Source organism: Phaethon aethereus, assembly GCF_964289735.1.
Source record: "Phaethon aethereus genome assembly, chromosome: 6".
In the NCBI taxonomy this organism is placed as follows: domain Eukaryota; kingdom Metazoa; phylum Chordata; class Aves; order Phaethontiformes; family Phaethontidae; genus Phaethon; species Phaethon aethereus.
In genome coordinates, this window is record NC_138580.1 from 32586048 (window position 1) to 32602814 (window position 16767).

The 16767-nt window shown below is 35.2% G+C and overlaps 2 protein-coding genes across 2 annotated transcripts in view; both read left to right on the forward strand.

The window, feature by feature from the left end:
* Window positions 1–553: 553 nt before the first annotated feature.
* STK17B (serine/threonine kinase 17b) lies at window positions 554–14434 on the forward strand (the record flags this gene model as incomplete). Its single annotated transcript, XM_082001846.1, has 7 exons — window positions 554–1820; window positions 5569–5781; window positions 9051–9195; window positions 9437–9563; window positions 10503–10551; window positions 11909–12088; window positions 14152–14434. Exons 1-7 carry the CDS (start codon window positions 1699–1701, stop codon window positions 14432–14434), a joined length of 1119 nt encoding a protein of 372 aa, XP_081857972.1. The 5' UTR covers window positions 554–1698.
* A 1979-nt stretch (window positions 14435–16413) lies between these two features.
* DNAH7 (dynein axonemal heavy chain 7) overlaps window positions 16414–16767 on the forward strand; it is a gene marked incomplete at both ends in the record, with an annotated part of 125124 nt that continues 124770 nt past the window's right edge. Inside the window, one exon of the mRNA XM_082001574.1 lies at window positions 16414–16434. Within this exon, the coding sequence (XP_081857700.1) occupies window positions 16414–16434 (21 nt within the window). The remainder of the gene's footprint in view (window positions 16435–16767) is intronic.

Here is a 16767-nt window from a genome sequence, read left to right on the forward strand (position 1 = left end):
GAAACAGTTAATTCTACATAAGACGAAAGTTCTCCTTAATAATAACTCATTAAGAATAATGATCGAAAATGAAGACTTACATAATAAATTTGATGATAGTAAGCTCTTAATCAGTGAAGTCAATTGTCTAATATAAATAAATCTTTTTGTGCTTAAGTACTGCAGTAACAAGATAACTTCAACTGTTGAACTCTATTTGGCGAGTACAGCTCTAAGGAGAGTCATGTAAAATGTCAGACATCTGAATCAGTGTCTTAAATGATAAGCTGTCATATAATTGGGGAAGAAGGAATGTATGTTTGTTACAAACACGGTGTTTCAAAGATTTGTATGTTAGATTGTATTGTGACCCCTTGATAATTTTCAAGAATGTTATTTTGTGCTTATCAAATGCTGCTTTGGAGGTATTCTTAAACTGTGTTTAAGAATAAAAATGTGTGTTAACAAATTTTTTTTTCCTGCTAAAGCATGACTTGTGATTTAAATGCAAAATAGTTCCAATATGAATATCCGTGTTCCAAGAACTGGTAATTTGAACAGTGTTTGATAGGTACTGGATTATATTTGAATCATAACTACTTCAAGTGCTCCCCCAGAAGTTTCTGGTCATACACTTCTGTCATTTGAAACTGAAAGTGTATTTTTGTAAGTTTGTTAACTGTATCTGAACTGTAATTTGCCTTGTGATTTTTTTTTTTCTTCCTTCAGTAGTAAAGATAAACCTACTCTTCAACTTAAAATAAACCATCAATTAAGACTTCTGTTATCCTTCAGTAACCTTTTTCTGCTTTGCTTTTGCATTTTGCTTGAAAAGATGCTTCAGGCCAGTAAATGTGAATGCCAAAACCCAGTATTTTTACTGGTTGGGTTTTTGGGTTTTTTTTAGCAGTAGTAGAAATAATGTGGGTGGGTGTATCTTCATAATGTGCTGTTCTACTAGTTTATTAAGGTAATTTAATCAGGATTACTACATCATTTGGTTCTAAATGATCTAGACCTGCAAAAGAGGATGCTGTCCATTCATGCTGCTTTCTGACAATTAATGTAGCATTAAAATGAAACTTAGATCATCTATGAGTGAGTTTAATATGAAATGTGAATCTTCCCACTGGAGAAAATCTTTTTTTTTTTTCCTGTGGTTAGCTGTGCCTGGTGTGTTGCAGACTATAAACAGGAAGGAGTTTTGGTTAAGTCCCCCAGAGATATCAGTTAAGAGTGTAAACTTAAGGGAAATGCTGGAACTTGCCCAGAATCCAAAGATGAGTTAAAGCTTATATTCAGAAAGCTAAAAAAAAACAAACAACAAACAAACAACAAAAAAACCAACACCCCCCCCATATCGTTAATAGTTAAGTAGTCATTACCATTTTTACTAGAACTGAAGCTTATATGGATATACTCTAGGGGAGGAAAAGACCTGTATCTCCAATGTTAAAATTACTTAATTGAAATACTTTTTTTTTATTATTATTTTCTTAGCATACCTTGAGTAGTATTCCTCTTGGGTCCTATTTTTACAGCGATTAAATGTGGTGTTCAGTAGTGACCTGAAAACAAACTTAAGGCTATTCTAGCCTGATACATCTAAACTCTTTTTTATTTATATGCTTTCCTGCATTGTAATTATGGGATTTCCAAAAATCTTAATTATTTTGCTTTAACAGGTGACTGGTAGAAGAAAGAGACCTGTTCCTGACTATGTCAAGGAGGAAGTTGGAGAATAAAAGCCTTTCTGGCTTGTTAGCCACATCTCTGCAGACACAAATCAAGACAGACAGTTTCCACAATTTTTATATGCTTGAATCGAAGGAGCTAGGAAGGTAAGATTATTCCTATTTATTTTATTTTAGTAAGAGGAATTTCTGCTGCAAGAGAATTCTTTGTGCAGTGATAGACCTTTTCTGGCAAACCTTTATGGGAGTAGATGGGGAATGAAATACATCTCTCTCCTTCCCCACTCCCTTTGCAGTATCCAACGGATTCTCTAGGGACCAGGAAAAGGTACAGTGAGACATAAGTTGCCAGCCTTTTCCATGGCAGAGAGATGTAGCCTGTTTTCGTAGGCAGGTAGATCTGGGATTATATTCCTTTTCTTCCATTTCCCCTGTCTAGTCACAAATCACATCCAGGTACATAAACTAAAGAAGAGATGACACAGGGTAGTACTGCAAAACAAAGAATGGGGATTTTGAGTTGGCTTTTCTGGTTGTTTGGTTGAGTTTTTTTAAGTACAGAAAACAAAGACCTTTTTCTTTCCCCCTCCCACCCTCAAGCAGTTAGTCTGAGTTTCTAACAACCTGCTGTTTCAGAGTAGTTTTGCAGCCTGCTTCCCTTGCTCATGTTTCCAACAGTGAAATAGGAAATACAAGAAAAAGGAAAAAAGCTGATAACCTTAGTATTTGTGATACTGTTTCAGACATCTGAATTAATGCTTTTTTGAAATCCTTGGGTTAATTAATACCTTGAAAATATTTAGGTAATTGGGTATAAAGCCACGCAAACCTAATGCCATGGACATGTTTCGAAGCTTCTTCAACAGAAGTGGCATGGATCAGTTTTACAGTTGTTGTGCCTTGTTGTACTACACAGAGATCCTTTGCACCTGTAACTTGTTTTGTCAGAAAAGGTGCTGTTCTACCTGTGATTTTGTAAGCTCTGTAGTCTTCACTGTTCTCTTGGGTTTTTGTTTTTGTGTTTTTTCTTTTCCTAGCATGTGCTTTATCTGGTATGCTTTTATAAAAAGTCCATCTTGCAGGCCATAACTTTCTTCTTTTCTTACCCCTGTGTCAGCTCTAGTTTTGAATTCTAGGCCCTACAGAAGCAGTTTAGATGCACCATCCTCTAGAATGCCAGTGTACTTAAAATGTTGGATTTTCAGATTATACATGCCTGTGAGATCATGTCTAAAGCAAACAAAAGTATAGATTTTTGCATGTATTCCAAAACACAGTCTTAAATACTTTCTGTACATGCAAAACCAGGCATAACAAAATAAGTGCCAAAATGCAAAGAATCAGAAGCATAGTAGTATGTTTTCCAAACACAATTTTGACTTTTCCTGGCATAACAGTGTATGTATGCATTTTTTTTAACGTTTTAAGCGTTTACAACACTTACTAAGTGATGTAAAATTCACCTTTCTTTGTAGCTTCTTCAAAACATTTAATGTGCTGTTCTTTTCACTTGCAATTTTCTTCTTCCTCTTCTGGTTACTTAGTAAATGGTTCTTTTGTTCTTCTCTGCTTAATCTTCCCAAGTCCCATTTCTTCCTCTCACCCCTTTATCTTTTAAGTCTTTTGGTATTTAAGACACTGACTCACCAAGCAGGCAAGTTCTGTTTAGTGGGTTAAGTAGTTTTGTCCCCAGTGTGTGGATGGCTTGGCTTCTTTTGAAATAGTTGAATTTCTCTGGTTTATGACTTGGGATATGAAAATAACTTGAAATCAGTTTTTATCTTGTAAAACTGGGCTTGTAAAGTGTGCTTTGCAGGCAACAAGGAGTGGGAACCACTTTTCTTGCTTCAGTGCAACACTTCAGATTTGACTTTTTTTTGCATTTCTCTGGAAATTCCACAGCCCTAAAACAATTTTGTATCTTAATAATTTGGTCTTATTAATTGGCACACTACAAATACAGTATAAACAAGTGGAAATTCTTACATCATCTCTCTGGAGATACTGCTGTTAACTGCTCAAAAGTGTTGCCTGCAGCAACTAGAAGGAAGATGTGCAAAAACTATCAGGGAAGATCTTGCTATTCTCATGAAACTCAACCAGTTCCCCTTTTTTAATTTTAAAGAAACTTCTGTGGTTGACAGGGTGATGTGATGTTAAAATGAGAATGTAAGCTGTGAGGGAGTATCTTAAACTTTGGTATATTATGAAATTCAGCTCAGTAACTTCAAATGCTCTGCAATAATAAGCTGGTTTAACAATTGGGAAAGGACTTGGCCATTTCAGGCTTACAAATAATTGCTAAGATGAAGAGTGTGCATGTATCAGACTGTAAATAACTTTCACCTCTTAATTTTTTTTTGTTTTGTACTCTTCCCTTTCTAAATTCAGTGCTTAAAAAAAGGACAAAGAAATCCTGCAACTAATTGATGTTGAAATAAATGATGACAGAGAAGCTGTTTCGTTGAATTATTTCTAAATAAGTGCTAGCAGTATGATTAAAGTATGATTTTAATAGTTTAGATTTGTACAAACTGTGTTTAACATGGTTATTTGCAAACGGAAATCTCATTTTTCATGAGATGATCATACCTTTTTTGGTTAAATACTGAAGTCTAGATTTTTTTGAAAAAAGCTCTTTTAGGCATTGGGGTTTTTGCACCAGAAGAAAGGCAAAGCCTGCAGGGCAACGTAGTGTTTTCTACTAAAGAAGCTAATTTAGTTGAAAAAGTGCAGTTCAGATAGCTTGTACTGAGCTGCTTCAAGTTTTTTCGTAGTATGCTATGATAACAAAAAACATACATGGAAAGGCTTTTTTTTGAAGACTTAGGTGTACCCAGTTTTTTAACTGGTTTTAGACCTTTACAGAATTTATTTTAGCCCTTCAAGTTATTGTTTTTTTAAATAATGATTCTTGTATCATTTGAAAACACTTTGCAAGTATGCAACCCGGCATTTCTGGGAATGCAAAACTTGTGATTATAAAACTTTGTTTTTTCAAGAGTTTATAACTTGGCTTTAAAAACTGCATTTTTTTTTTCCCCCTAATTTTTTAAAAGGTCAACTTGATGTTTTAACTACAGTATGTGGTTTTCTTCTAAAAATGTTTCTTTGCCAAAATACATTTTTGTTTCCATACCTAAACAGTTGGCTAGGAAATAAAGCAGAACACTTTGTCTAACTGTAATTGAGAAAGAGAATGCTAAGTAGTGGCTGTCTTTCTGTTAAGATGTTTTTAAACATTTTGCAGATACCTGGGTTTTGGTTGTTGGGGTTTTTTTTATCAATGCTACATGATTTGTGGAGGGAAGCTCTTTATGACTCTAAAAATTTCTGCACTGAAGATCTCTCCCCCCGCCCCGCATACATATATGCTTTATTTTGTGTGGTCATTCTCTACATGTCAGAGGGTTTTGCTTTGTTTATTACTGTATCTTGTAGGTGCTATACTGTAGTTGTGTTTTTTTAATATAATATTGCCAACCTGAACAAAGCCCTGAGCAGCCTGGTAGGATCTTGTCGCTGGCCCTGCTTTAAGCAGGAGGTTTTGCTAGAGACCTCCAGAAGTCCCTTCCAACCTGAGTTATTCTGGAATTCTGTGATCCTACAGTGTGAACGTCTGTCCATGTAACCTGATACTCTGATTTAATGCTTAGCTAGTCCGTATAAACGGAATTGTACTGGGTCTTGCTAAAGTTTCATCTAGCTTAGTATCCTTTCTTTTACAGTGACTGAAAGTGAATGTTCAGGGAATAGTGTAAGAACAGGCCAAACATGGCATTGCCCTGATAATTTTTTTTTTTAGTTGCCAATTACATGTGATGCCTTTTTATTTCTAATGGCAATTAATATATTTTATGTCTTAGATATTAATGTTGTCCCTTTTATTTTGTAGAGGAAGATGTGCTGTAGTTAGAAAATGTATAGCTAAATCCACAGGCCAAGAGTATGCAGCTAAATTTTTAAAGAAAAGAAGAAGAGGTCAAGACTGCAAAGCAGAGATTCTTCATGAAATTGCTGTGCTTGAGTTAATGAAATCTAATCCTCGCATAGTTAATCTCCATGAAGTCTATGAAACAGCAAATGAAATCATCTTAGTGTTGGAATAGTAAGTATGCCTTCCTCAGATGTTCCACATTTGTAGTTACCAATCTGTCAATATACTAATTTTTTGGCATGACTTGCCTGAACCCAGAATTATTACAACAGTATACTATATAAATTTTGCTAATATTTCATTATGATATACGTGTAACCTCTTAGGGACTTCTTGGTATATTTTGTTTTCCTGTAAATGCAAGAGTTGAATCAATTGCTGTTAATTTGAAGCTTTGGTTTTGTAGATGTGTGTTGTTACATCCACAGCTGATGAGTTGTGTCAAACAATATGGAATAAGCCATAAAATGAAATACAGTGAAACCTATAATAGTTCTGTACACAAAATTTTTAAAAATGGACTGAAAGTGTTTTTGTTTTTTTTTTTTTTACAAAAAGCTATCAAAAAAATGAGGGCAATTCTTCTTTCTTACTGCATAGCTTAGTTTCCCAGGCAATTTCACTCAATTTCAAATTGAAATATTTTTTGTGCCTTTAAATACTATCTCAGGAGGATAACTTTGATTAAAACTTGCCTGCTTTATTTGAGCAGATTACTTCTTCTGCTAGTTGGATTTTTGTTTTAAAAAAAAAAAAAGCTCTGATCAATTTTCAGGTCAGGCTAACCTAATGTAAAACTTGGAATACAGACTCTACGGTGTAATTTTTTTTCCCCTTAAAGAATCTTTCGTGCTACCTGACTGGAGAGAATGTCCTTGGATCCCACAGAAAGTGCATAGTGCTTTGATGCATTTTAAATAATTAAAAAAAAAGAAGTAGCCACTGATACGAAATACACAGATTTCAGAGAAGCTGAGCACATACGTTTTCTATGAACTTCAGTTACTGTTTGACACTTTTTGGTGACTGAAAACTTGCAACTCATTTGTGGGTTCTTGAACTTCTAGATTTAGTGGTTTTGTTTTAAAACTCTTTGGCTTTTGGAGCAGTTTCCTCAAAAATTCCCATATCTTTTTAGATGCCCTTGTGGCTTCTCATAAGCTCTGAAAACAAGTCTAATTTGGGAATATAATTTGAATTATCTGTCATATTTGCTGTATGTGTAAATGTTTGTTTAGAATGGAAGGAACAAAACTGCAGTTTGTGAAATTAATTCAGAAAGTCTCTCTCTAGGTAGGGTTTAAGTTTCATGTGCAAAGTATTTGAAGAGCTGTTAATGGTCTGCACACGCTATGTTAATTTGATTTTCACATTTTCCAAAAAATGTAGCTAGATAATCATAAAACCTGTTGGATTTTTTTTCTGGAACTGGATAATCCCTAACATATGATTTGTTTTTCTGAGAAGACTAAAATAATAATTTTAGTCAAGTAGTAAAGACAAAGTCCAGATGACAAGTTTTGAACTTCTTATCAAGAACAAGTTCTCATAAGCCACACTAATTTTTCTGCTTCTGTTTCAGCTCAGCTAACTCAGTCTTGCATATTAAAGCTCTGTAGTGAAACAGCTCCCTTATACTACATTGGTGTTAATGGTCTACTTTGTAGTAGTGTTCAGAAGTCTTGCAGTAAGTGTTCCTAGTTCTATTGTGATAAGCAGAGGGCTGATTCTGCTTCTAAGTTACGTCTTCATGTAGCAAAATACACAGTGGTTTTTTTTTTTTTTTGCTTGTTTCTAAGCAGTAGAAGTACTGCTGGAGCAGTACTTTAAAAGAATTGCAAAAAATTAGTGTGTGTCATTAAAATAGTTTATAAGTATTTCCCATTTAACCGTATTTTTCCTCTTACATGTGGTCCTCACTGATGTTTGATTGTACTGGTGGGGTTCTTTGGAAGATGTAGTAGTAGTGATAAGAATCAGTTTGTGTAAGCGCACATTTTCCAAACAGAGGAGAGAAATGGATGCTCACTCTCTGTGAGGACTCCCAAGTCCTTTTCAGCAGAGCTGTTCAGCTCTTCACTCACCTGGTTGTCCACCCATCCAGACCATAATGTAGTAACTTGGGTACAAGAATACTATGGGAGACAGCGTTGAAAACCCTGCTAAAGTTGAAGTAAATGTCATCCACTGCTCTTCCCCTCATCTATGTTTTGTCATAAAGGCAACTAGGGGAGGCATTACTGATATCTTACATAGCTCCAGCAGGTTAGTGACTCTGTGTATCTATGTTGTCCATTATCAAACTTTTTTTATAGACTCCATCATTTTGCTAATGATGAAATTCAGGCTTACTGATCTGTAGTTTTGAGGTAGCCCTTTATCCTCAAGAGAGAGAAAACTTCAGGCAGTTAGAGCAGGCTGAATAATGATTTCAAACCCAGCATGAAAGGGAACAGCTGACACTGGCAAAATGTAGAACTATAACTAATGAACCACGTGCAACATGGTTATTTCCATGGTTGCTTTATGCTGTGCTAATAACAGGGTTTTCTGTAAGTAAAGCAACGGCATTTTTCTGAGGAAGACATACTTGAGATGCTGTGTGAAGACATAAAGCTTGTCAATCTCATCTTTGTTGTTAGTATGGAAATAGTAGATGTCAAAGTGACATAGCTGAGTCCTTGTATTTCTGAGTATTCTGTGTCTTCTAGAGTTCTGGAAGATACTGCTCACTAACTGACTAGGCAACTGTCTATTTAATCAGCGTCAGCATGCTTTTTCTTCCTAGTATCTCTCTGACAGAAATATCTGATTTTTAGTCTTCCATCAGAATGGCAGGACTTAGGGTGGCAAGTGTGCCATTTCCTCCCATTCCAGAAAGAGTCTTCAGCAACTCTAGATGTTCATTGCATTGTAGTTCTTATGTTTACACCACAGCCACATCATGTAAAAAAATTACAACTTTTACTCCCAAATTCAGAGAATAGGAATACTGCTGGGCTTCCTTGCTTTGAATTATTTATGGCACCGGTCTAATGGAAGAAATTTTAGATTTGACTTGAAGACAAAGGCTGCTTCTGTTAGGGAATGATGATAGACATCTTCCTGAAGGCATGCTCACACTCACTTACAGGAAAACATGCTTGAGGGTACCAAAGCATTATGAGTTTTTCAACCACAAAGTTGTGTTTTGCTGTCTCAACTGCTGTGGCTATGAGGAAAGAAAAAGCATAATTTTTTTTTTTTTTCTCTTAGCGCTTATATGGTGTGTCTTGGCATAAGTGTGTGTAAAAAGGACAAAAATAGTAATAATAACAATATTCCCAGCCTCTGTGAGAATATGAATATGATAAATTAATATATAAGAAGGTACTATATATAAAACCTTTCCTAACTTAAGCTTGAAAATGCAAACTTAAATGTTCTTGAATGTGTTTCAGTGCTGCTGGAGGAGAAATATTTGACTTGTGTGTCCCAGATCTGGATGACAGAATTGGTGAAAGGGATATTATAAGACTTATAAGACAAATACTTGAAGGACTTTGCTGCTTGCATGAAAACAATATTGTTCATCTTGATTTAAAGGTGAGATTGCAGCAGCCTTTTTATTTTAGTACTTCATCTTCAAATTAATATTGTGATAATCAAAGCCATTTGTTAAATACATAACAAATATGAGAAGAAGCATTGTATTAGATTAAATCATTTTAAAAAATAAAATTTAGCAACAAATATTGCATAATAGAAACTGAAATGTCGTTTACTACATTGAGGCTTTTTACAGCTTGTATTTTATTAATAGAGAATGAAATCTTTTCTGTTCTAGCCTCAAAATATTTTGCTGAGCAGTCTCAATCCTCTTGGTGATGTAAAAATTGTAGATTTTGGTATGTCTCGGAAGCTTGATAATTCTGGTGAACTGCGGCAGATCATGGGAACAACAGAGTATCTGGGTATGTAAGAGTTGCTTCACAATTTTTGATGTGTGGTTTTGAGAAAACAGAAACAGTTCGTGTAATGTGCTTATCAACTTAGTCATTACTGGAGAAAGAATGACAGGACAAGATAACATGTTTTGAGCTGCTCTTTTTTTTTTTAGAGTAGTCAGCAAATATTTGCACCAAAAAAAAATCCCAAATTATATCAAAGTGCACCTCTAATTTTATGCTGTAGCATTTGCTGTGATGCAAACTATTAAATCAACAAGAAATTTTGGCTGTTAAATTCTTTTGATTAGAGTTGAAGTACAACATTACCATGCACAAAGAAATGTTCTTGGAATTAGGAATGCTGTTCCTAATTCAATGAATGATGATTTAATGAGATTAAAATATTCCTCAGAAAGGGAAAGATTGCCATTAACACTTGGCCCTCTATAAGGGGCAAGTTTCCTTAATGGTCTGTCTATACTCAATTTTAAGAGCAATTCAATCTGTAGTGAATAAGTTGCTATAGAATCATATGCTAACATATCTAGCATATGCTAACAGCCACTGATCCTAACGTTGGCTTGGTCATCTGACTTTGCAGTGTTAACATGCCGAATACTTTACGCCTTCCCCTTAAAAAGCTTTATACTTGAAATCCTCTTAGAAGAAACTTTTATGTGCATGCATCTGATTAGAAAATATCTTGGGACTTGGACAGAATAGGCTTTAGGCCTTAGTGCTGTTTTGGTGTGAACCAGCTAAGCATTGCTGTGTCTAATCAAACAGAAATAACTTTTTTTTCCACCCTTGTGGCTTGAATATATTAAACTTGATTATTGAAACTGCATGTTTAGTCTCATAATAATGATGGCAAAAAACTGCCAGAAATTTAGTGTTTGATTCAAGGCCCCTTGAATAATATATCTACTAAAGTGTTTTTCTTCTCCCCATCTCTTTCTCTAGCTCCAGAAATCTTAAACTATGATCCTATTACCACAGCTACAGATATGTGGTAGGTTGTATCTGTTAATTCATTTTACTGAGGTAGGTGTGACCACTTAACAATCTAGAGGCCAGATTCAGACTCTGATGCAGTTTTATCTGGCTTCCAAGAATACCCTTCTGTTGGTGTGCTGACCAAAAGAGAGAGAGTTGGGAGGGGAAGGAGCCCTCAGGATATAACTTGGGGCTTACAGGAATTGCTGTGTATGGGTCTGTTGCACACCTACTAGGGAATGCGGGTGGCTTCTGAGCATGCAGAGTATAGGTATTTGTTCTAAGGGAACAATAACAATGATTGGATAGCGTACTTTAGGTATTAGCTGCTCCTGGATGGCATGCTTCAGGTATTTACTCTTGGACACTCCTCCCTCCTCACTTTTGTATCATTAAATAATTTTATTATACAAATGATAAGTATTTTAACTCTCTACTTATCTTTAGAGCAGTATCTGCAGAATGAGTCATATAAAATGAGACAAGTACCTACAATTTTATTAAGTATACGTTTGTAGCCTATTAATTTCCTGAGCTATGTTAGTGTAAAGGCTAGCTTTGGGATGTTTTCTTAAAAACAAAACATTCATATGCTGTTCTTAAGAATAGAAATAAATAAAATTCAGTTTTAAAAGTTGCTATGATCCAAATACTCCTTTGAAATTATCAACTAGTAGCAGTAATTAAATCTGTGAATGGTTTTTATCTCCTTTTGGTTTTTTGCCTGCTTTTGTGGAAAGACACAAAACCAAACTATTGTCACTCTACTCAGAATGACAAACATAGCAGCTGTGTGTTTCTACGCTGTAATGAGTACTAAGGTTTGCTCTATCAGATCACAAAACCAAACCATCCAAGACTTACAATAAATTATACGGTGTGTCACACTCACGTTCATGTTCTTAGGGGAAAACATCTTAGCAAGAGATGTTTTAACACAAATGTCAGTTGTGCAGAAAAGTTGACCAAATATCAGTCTTTGATACTTCATCAAGCGTCGTAGTGAAAGATGGGGTTTTATTTACATGCAAATTAGAAAGTCTATCGTTTTGCAGTTCTGTCATCCAGAATTGCCATATGTCCAAGCATGGTCTGTGTAAAAGTGATACATTTCCTTTTCCTAACAATCTCAATGGGAAGAAAAGGATACATTGAAAGTAAGCCATTTTCAAAAATCCCTCCATTGAGATATATATGTAGCTTTCCTTTTGTGTGCATGTGCATACATGCTTGAATCACAAGTAAGACGTCACATGATGTTTCTAATACTTTGTGTAGCATACATCAGGAGGTTCGATCTGCAGCACAGTAAATAGTAGGGGGTATATTGTTCTGGTATCCTAGTAGGATTATACATCGTGTTCTTCTCTCAGGAACATAGGTGTAATTTCATACATGCTGCTGACACAAGAATCTCCATTTGTGGGAGCTGATCATCAAGAAACTTACCTTAATATATCTCAAGTTAACGTGGATTATTCAGAAGAAACATTTTCATCAGTTTCACAGCCTGCCAAAGACTTCATTCAAAAACTTCTTATAAAAAATCCAGAGTAAGTAACAAACTCCTCTGGGTAAGAATCTTATCTTTTATGTTTGTGGAGCACCTAGACAAAGTGAATGTTAATTTGGGGGCTTAATACCACTGGTATGATCAGTCAGACATTTCACAACGCATTGGTGTTATCAGCTGGATATTTAGAAGTGTAGATTTATGCTTTTCCATAACGTATGAAAAGGATCTTTGGTTAACTGGCTATTATTGTAGTCAGGCTTATGCTTTGAGTTTTATATTTTGAGTTTCTTTATATTTTTGTTCAGAGGACAGATTATTATCTGATGAAATATATTCTAGAAAGGTCACATTCTTGTCTACAATTTAACGTTGTTTTGCATAATTTGGAGAGACAAAATGCAATCTTTTTGATGCAATGCTTACTTGTTTCCTGATTTATCTTTAATGTATCTTTCTACTTTAATATTTTATATAAAAACTTGGCAGTCTGGTGACTGAGCGTTTATTCTTCAGAAATATAAAGTGTTTTGCTATGTTCAGCCTTCTAAAAAAATGTTCTCAATCAAAAGTACAAACTTCTTTTTGTAAGGCACATTTCCATAACTTTGCATTCTTTGGGAGTTCAGACTCTAATCAAGTCCTTTCAAAGTAGCTGAACTTTGAGAAGATAGTCTTTGAGAGTGGGAGAATTATAGACGTTAACTGTGTCTGTGCTTGCTGTATAATGTTAAATCTGGATTTTTTTTTAACTGTTGCACCAGGAAATGCAGGGGAAAAACAAACAAACAAAAAAACCCAAAGAAAAACAAAACAAAACCCTAAATGGTATATATGGGGGAATAATATCTAGTGAAGTCAGTTAGTCATGTTCTACTAGGCATGGTCAAGTATTATCAATTATAGTGCTACGTGTTGTCATTTGTGGTGAGGCAGTAGTCCCTGTTGTCTTCAGACAGCCTGCAGCAAACAGAAGTGACCCTGTTTGGTTGCGAAAGAGGCTCTTTGACAGGAGGGGACGATGGGAGATGATATCCATGAAGTACCTACTTCGATGAAATAAGGACTTCATATAAACTGATGTCTGGACTGGATCAAAAATGAACAGTCCTTTCTATTTTGGCATCTCGCGCAGAGGGTTTGTCAATATCTGAAATAACTCACAAAACCCATAGTATCATGGGGGACGTAAGTATGAAGAGCCTGCTTTGATAAATGTTAGTGTGGACCTGTGGGATGTTTGACATTCTGTCACAGTTACTACTCTATTTGCTTTCTTGCTTCTGGTCATCTCATGGAGTTTTCATTGTATCCTCAGTAACCGTGGGTTGTTTTTTTTTTAATTCCAATTCTTGATGACTATACCTTCTTGAATCTTAAGAGGAAAAATCTGTCCTCAGATGGTCAACTCTGTAAAGTTAGAGTTCTCTGACCAAAAAAGATTCAGATGTTCTGGTAGAATTAAAAACAATTCGTGGGCTCTATTGCATTTCCAACAAGTTCTGTGGAACTTAACAATGCAGAACATGATGAAAACTGTAGTTGCACTATCCTAGGTATGCAAAGGAACAATTTTGTAAGTCTGTACTACCTGGAAGGGTTTACACCAGTTTATGATGAATTGCAAGAGTAAAATACTGCAAAATGTCAGAGTTGGTGACATCATGTTATTTGGCCCTCCTTGAAAACCTAATGAATGAATATTCATTAGCCTCCCTGTTTACAATGGTGTGTATAAAACAGGACTTCAAAAGCATAAGCATGTGCACATATGTATATACACAATGTTGAAAACATTCCAAGGGACTATGAATACTGGCTGAGAAATACCTGTTTCTTGTTCTGATGAAAAGCTTACCAGTTCTGACACTCAACAGTAGGGGAGACTGTCAACTAAAATTTAGATGCATGTTGCCAATACTTAGCCCTTAACTATAATAGGGTCTAATGTATTAGCACCAGTGGTTGTGGTAGAAAAACAGCAATACTAACTCTTTAGTGTCAATTCTGCTTACGATTTCTTAGCATGTCAGAGCTACTTTAATTACATTTTTAGTATTTCTGAAATTAACTTAAGCAACTTTACCCTTTTCTCTTTCAAAGGGAAAGACCCACAGCAGAGGCCTGTCTTTCTCATTTGTGGTTGCAGCAAGGGGAGTTCATACTCTTGTATAGCCCTGAAGAAACTTGTTGCTCTTCTCTGATGCCAGGACACACAACAAAATTCTCAGAAGAGCGAAATACAAAATCCAGTTGTAATGGTACCTGTGGCAACAAGGAAGACAAAGAAAACATTCCAGAGGACAGCAGTACAGTCTCCAAACGTTTCCGTTTTGATGATTCATTGCAGTATCCCCAAGACTTCATGACAGACTTTGTATGTTAATGTGTAATATAGACTCTTAAAACATGAATTTAGCATAATCTATTCCAGTGGCGAATATAAGATTATGGCTTGCCAATTCGTGCAACATTGGCATACTGGAAATGCACTTTGATTCTTCTATGCTGGTGCTTCCTTTTCTATCCATTGCTGGCAATGGATTTAACTCCTGGGAAATTGGGGTCGTTGCACCAATAAAGTGGATTATTTTTTTTAAGATGTAATTAAATATTTTTGCACTTTTCAAGTTTTAGTCCAAAAATGATGCCAGAGGGAACAAACTAAAACCTGAAAATGAGTTTGTTTAAACTCAAGCTTTGCCAAACAATGGTTGAATACATGCACACTTTTATGACTAGCCCTAATAAGAAATTGGTCTAAGCAAGGAAACTGAATCTAGCTGTCTTACTGGGCTTATTTGTGACCATTCTCATCGTGTTAAATGGAAGCTAAAGGTGGTATGTTTTGGGAATATGATACATCTGTTAGGGCCATTTGGAAAACTGCTTTCTCTCTAGGATTGTTAGTCATTAAGGAAATTTTTCTGCCTTATAGATCTGGTCCACTTGGGGATTATAATGCATACTCTGTGCTTTTCCTGTGTTGGATCTCTGGAATGCTTGAATAGAAAACGGGTAGGTTGTCAGTCCTTGTGTTAGTGGTCCTTTGCTTCATATCAGTAAGTAAGTTATATTTGAAGAGGATGAAGGTCCCATGCTGATGTGAATATTTGATACACTTTTTTGCTTTCATAAAACCTCTGAAATAGTATCATCTACCTGTATTGACGTATTCCTCATCTTGAGAAAACAACAAAAACCAACAAAAAAAACCCCAAAACAGAAAGCCTCTTTAGAGTTAAAAGTAATAACTGAATAAACTGAAAATAACCATTTTTGCCAGTGAAGCTGCAATTAAAAGCTTTTCATTATGCCCCTCTAATGTAGAAGTGCAGTGCATCTTTCTGTAAATTAGTTATCCGTAATAACTTAGCTTCATGCCCGCTCTGAGAAATGGACTGCAGTGTGTTAGTATTTAAAGACAAACTACCTAATAGTTGTTCTAAGCCTTTAAATTTGGTTTGTTATTTTTTTTAAGTTCTGTCCCTTCCACTTCCCGTTCCTAGGCTCTGAGGAAATTATGCCTATGTCAAATTTTGACTTGGAGCAAATGCCAATCATGCCTTAACAGCCTGAAACTAATACTGACAAGATAAAATCCTAATTGTAACACTGAGACTGGAAGTCTTTTTGTGTATGGAATATATTAAAACTCTTATAAATATTTTGAAAGTAAATGGCACTTTAAAATAGTTTTGGGATTTTCCATTCCTCAGAGCTTAGACTTAATTGTCTCTGATTTGGATTTGGTTTGTTTTGGTATAATAAAATATCACAATCTGATAATCTTTTTCAGGTGTGTCTGTGGACTTGTCGATAGTTAGTCAGATTGAGGTTTTGGAACAACGTATGATTGAGATGTGAACATTAATGAGTGGTAAAAGGTGGTATTTTTTCTTTCTTGGCATAAGGAAGGAACAACAGGTTTTTTTGCAAATAAATTTCCATATAAGGTATCACCATAATGCATTGGAGAGTTCAGGACTGTTGTCTTTATTTTGGGTGACACTCATGTTGACTAGTGAGAAGTCGACTCAGGTGTAAGGCATGTAAGAGTATCTTTCAGCTTACATTTGTCAGAAGTAAAGTTTTCCAAGACTTAATCTCATGTGAAATGAAGTAGCAGATATATTCAGCATAGATGAAGCTCGGATGCCTAGGTATGAATGAACCACACTGAGTCTCCTCTATGTATTCTCATGTAACTTTTTTCAGTGATACTGGTAATACATATAATTATAAAATTACTTTGCTGGAGGCAGTTGTTGGATTGTGTTCAAGTAGTTTATACCCTTACTTTTCAAAGTCCTTTTGGCCTTTCCCAGTCGGGGTCTTATCTAACCATTTGTTTTTTCCACCAGCATGGAGTCTAATTTGAACCGGGTAAATTAAAAGTACAAACTATTTTATACATACTCAGAAGTTGAAGTTCACTTAAGATAAAGAAGAAAATATTAAAAAGCTGTAACAGATAAAGGTAGAAAAGATTGCTTATAAAATTGTTAAATTATAAAATTCTGCAAAAATATTACTGAACTGAAATTGCAACTGGGAAGCCTGTCAAAGTCTTTGTACATTAGTATTTTTAACATCTGGAAAATAAAGCTGAAAGCATATGCCAGCACTTTATGATGAAGTTGTTATTCCATAAGATTTTTATCATGGTATCTGATGTTTACATTTCTTACTACTTTTGGAGCTAACTTATCTTTACAA